The sequence below is a fragment of the Sinocyclocheilus anshuiensis genome, unplaced genomic scaffold (genome assembly GCF_001515605.1).
Source record: "Sinocyclocheilus anshuiensis isolate Anshui unplaced genomic scaffold, SAMN03320099.WGS_v1.1 scaffold444, whole genome shotgun sequence".
In the NCBI taxonomy this organism is placed as follows: domain Eukaryota; kingdom Metazoa; phylum Chordata; class Actinopteri; order Cypriniformes; family Cyprinidae; genus Sinocyclocheilus; species Sinocyclocheilus anshuiensis.
Genome location: NW_015555739.1, coordinates 476,387 through 480,756, shown reverse-complemented (window position 1 = coordinate 480,756; position 4,370 = coordinate 476,387). Strand labels below are relative to the sequence as shown.

General features: G+C 36.0%; 1 protein-coding gene across 1 annotated transcript in view; it reads left to right on the top strand.

Annotated features, from left to right (window-relative positions):
* The window catches only part of LOC107673160 (nephronectin), a 12,006-nt gene that overhangs the window by 2,563 nt on the left and 5,073 nt on the right, over positions 1 to 4,370 (top strand). The window contains exons 3-6 of the mRNA XM_016466657.1: positions 109 to 222; positions 1,054 to 1,188; positions 1,754 to 1,846; positions 1,922 to 2,362. Of these exons, the coding sequence (XP_016322143.1) occupies positions 109 to 222; positions 1,054 to 1,188; positions 1,754 to 1,846; positions 1,922 to 2,362 (783 nt within the window). The remainder of the gene's footprint in view (positions 1 to 108; positions 223 to 1,053; positions 1,189 to 1,753; positions 1,847 to 1,921; positions 2,363 to 4,370) is intronic.

Sequence of the window (4,370 nt, the reverse complement as noted above, 5' to 3'; positions counted from 1 at the left end):
TGTGTGTGTGTGTGTGTGTGTGTGTGTGTGTGTGTGTGTGTGTGTCTGTCTGTCTGTCTGTCTGTGTGTTAATGACTGCAGCAGTAATGACTGTGTGTTTGTGTGCAGATGTGAACGAGTGTGCGTTCAGGCCGTGTAAGTACAGGTGTATGAACACACCGGGCAGTTATAAATGCTACTGTCTCAACGGCTACATGATGATGGCTGACGGCACGTGTCGCAGTGAGTATTTCCAGTTACTTCCAGTATCCTAAAATTTGTGTCCTATTTTACACACTCAACATGCATTTATCACATTTATATACGTGGTATACAGTATATCGTCTGCGATAATATGCTAAGTATTTTTTTAAGAACGTGCGATCTGACATTATCGAGCATACCACAAAAACACAGAGGGAGAGAGAGTGCAGAGAGGTAAAAAAGCCTCTGTATGTCTTTTATATTTATATAATTTAATCTATATCACGTGAAGAGTGCCATTTTTTTTCTCCAGATATCAGCATGATAACAAATGTAATATTGATTTTATACACGTTTAAAGTTAGCAGACACAATATTGCCTGTTTTTGCTCAATTTCGTTAACGGAAATAGTTCCAAACAAAGATCAAAGCACAGTTTTGCATCTCTGAGCAACACAGGACGGTGTTTCCTTATTGAACGAATCAGCTTTTTGAACGAATCGGTTGAATGAATGATTTAGTGACTCTCTTATTAACACAGTCAAATGCTTCGTTCCTGAATTAATATCACTTAAAACACATTCAATACATAAAACACATTTGGGAGAATCTCACAAAACCTGTCCATAACGTAATTTCACACACACAAAAAATAGAAGAAAAAAATTAGAAATTACAGTTTGCTTTAATTATATTTATAATTACGGAGTGTCTATTTACACTAAGTGCTAATAGCCCGCCTTGTTGGCAGAGGCTATTTACACTAACTCCGCCCACCAACCTGGGATTGAGGTAGTCAACACTAAAAAAGACACTCATAAAACATCAGTCTTATTATTTGATATTCATACTTGTTCTGGCTCTGCTCAGATGTGGACGAGTGTGTGACGGGGCAGGCCTCGTGTCCGAGGTTTCGTAAGTGTGTGAACACATTTGGCAGCTACGTCTGCAGATGCCATGAAGGCTTCGAGCTGCGGCACATCAACGGAAAATACCACTGCACAGGTGTGACTACAGACAAACACACCCATACAGACATTATTGAGCACATTTGTGTTTACAATGATGTTTACAATGAGCATTTATATTCAGATTAAATTCAAATATATTAAATAATTACAATATGTAAGTATATAAATATATGCAGAATAATATATAAGTATTATATAAAAGATTATAAAAATATAACATATATATATCCATACATATTTACACTCAAAAATGCATTTGACATTTTGCATTAATTCTATTTTTATTTTATTTAGTGATAATTTTTATTTTATTTGTTATTTTTAATTAATACAATATCAATTTATTAATTTAAATAAATAAATAATATGCGATTATTTTTATATAATAATATAGTAATAATAATGCTATTAAATATTATGTATATAATTATTTGTAGATTACATTTAATATAATTAATATAAAAATAAATATAAAAAATTATTACTCAAATAATATTTTAATTATATCTATGTATTAATGACCATTATATAGAGATTTTGTACATTGCTGAGTTACTTTTTACATTATGCTGCATATTCTAAACATTTGTGTTTTCCAGATAAAAAGTTTTCATCTATTTGCTATGACAAGCCCGGACACAAGAAATGCAAATGCACACCGAGTGTTAAAGGAAAGGGTTACGACTGTAAATGTAAGTGTGTGTGTGATTTATGCCATCGATTGACAGTGTTTTCTGTGTGTTTAAGTGATGCTGTGTGTGTTTCAGCTGTTCTTAAAGTCACCATTGAGCCGGCAAGACCAGTCGAAGTCACAGTCAGCCCGACAACCGTCTCCACGGCAACAACTCCCATGACAACCAACAGAAAAACTACAACTACAGCCACTCCTACTACTACCGTTACCATAGCAACTTCTGTTCCGACAAGCACTGCCATGACGACAGTAACACAGACTACTGTTGCTATAGCAACAACTACAACTGCAACAACAACAACAACTACTACAGCCCTCACAACTGTTGCTATGACCACAAGTCCAACTACAACATTGACATCATCAGCACTGACAACTACAGACACGCCTCCAACGACAACCTCCATCAAAACAACAACAACAACAACAACAAGCACACAGATGAGCTCAACTACAACACTAGACAACCGCATTCACAGAGAGAACACCGCCAAACCACGAGGAGACGTACACAGTGAGATCTATTCATGTCTCTTCTGCTCAGCAAGGCTGCATTTGTTTGAATAAAAATTACAGTGAAAATTCTGAAATATTTTTACAATTTAAAATAGCTGTTTTCTATGTGAATATCTGTTAAACTGTAATGTATTTCTGTGATGCGCAGCTGTATTTTCAGCATCATTACTCCAGTCTTCAGTGTCACATGATCTTCAAGTTGAGCTTTATCAAGTTCAAGTTCAAGTTCAAGTTCAAGTTGAGCTTTATTGTCATTCTGCTGCATGTGGGGACATACAGTGGAACGAAATGTCGTGCCTCACAGGACCACGGTGTTACATAAATACAGGCATACAACAATGAAGTAAAACAGTAAAAACCTATACAGTAAAGCAGTAAAAACCTATACACAACTAACCTACTGACTGATTTTGATTATAAATATACTATATATATATATATAAATGTTTACCTATACATAAGTTAAAAAAATACAGACTATACGGATGCTTCACATAAACACTGTACCTATACACAGCTAACCTACTGACAGATTTTGACTATGAATATACTATATATAAATGTTTAGCTATGCATAAATTAAAAAAAAAATAGTTGCTCTGTGGAGCTTCTGTCACTAAAACAAATTCCTCGTATGTGTAAACATTAACATATCTGGCAATAAAGCTCATTCTGATTCTGATTTTACTAAATGGACAGTAAAGACAAAATTGCTCTGTTTGCTGTGGAGTCAAGACATGTGTAAATATGTTTAAAAGATGAATATGAGACAAAACTACAGAATGTCAGATTTTATTATTAGCTGTTTCAACACATATATGTGCATGCAATCACAGCAGTGAGTCTGCGACCCATAGACATCACTTGGTCTCATCCTTTGAAATGCTTTTCCCAGCCTTTAATGCAGCCAATTCCAACTGTTTTGCTTGTTTTGGGGAGTTTCTGCCTTTAGTCTACTCTTCAGCCGGTGAAATTCATGTTCAATCGGATTTAAATCTGGAGATTGACTTTGCATTTCTTTGCCCTGATAAACTCCTCGACTAAACTGGCAGTGTTTTGGGTCAAACTCTAATCTTGCCTTTCTAGTTTTGGTGCTGGTCAGAGGTTTGCATCTTGCTGTAGCATCTGTAATTCTGTGTCCAAGTCTCCTGCGGACAGTAGATTGTCCCAAGCATCACCCCTGCTTTCTGCAGGTTGTTGGTGATTTTACAGACACGTATTTTAGGGTTCATTTTCACAGCTTTTATGATTTGTCTGTCATCAACTGCTGTTGTTTTTCTCAGATGATCAGGTTGTCGTTGGCTGCTGATGTCTCCGGTGGTCTCCAAACTCTTGATTTGTCCATGCCCTTTGTTTTTGCTATAGCTCTAATTGACCTCCTCTTTTCTTTTAGCATCCAAATTGCTTGCTTTTCTCTCTCAAAGTCAGCTCCCTCGTCTTCATCCTGGTTTGTGTGTGTCGTCATCGAATGCAAGACTCAGAATGCAGAAGCAATGGATATAACTGATATGACACATTACCTGCTTTTAATATCTGAAGAATTAATGCAACTGGACACAGCTGATCATTTAGAAAGACCTGTGAGGCAACTGTTCCAATACTTATGCTCACATCAGATAGTGGGGTGAAACTCTAAAAGTGCTGATCTTCTTAGCTGGTAAAACATCTATGTGTTGAATCACCCAATAATAAAATGTGACAATTTGTAGTTTTATCTCATATTCATCTTTTAATCATATTTGCAAATGTCTTGACTCCACAGCAAACAGTACTTATGGAGGGCACTGTATATATACATATATATATACTAATAACCCGAGAGAAAAACTGGAAATTCAATTTTTGTGTCAATTTGTAAAATGACAAATTGATAACACTTCAGTGAGAGTGACACACGACGAAACCGGTTCACACACGTGTGTTTGTGCGTGTCAGATCGCACAGAACTCATTCTGCTCTCTAAACCAAAGCTGCTGTTCAACCGGTATTTCTGCTATTCTGTCCCT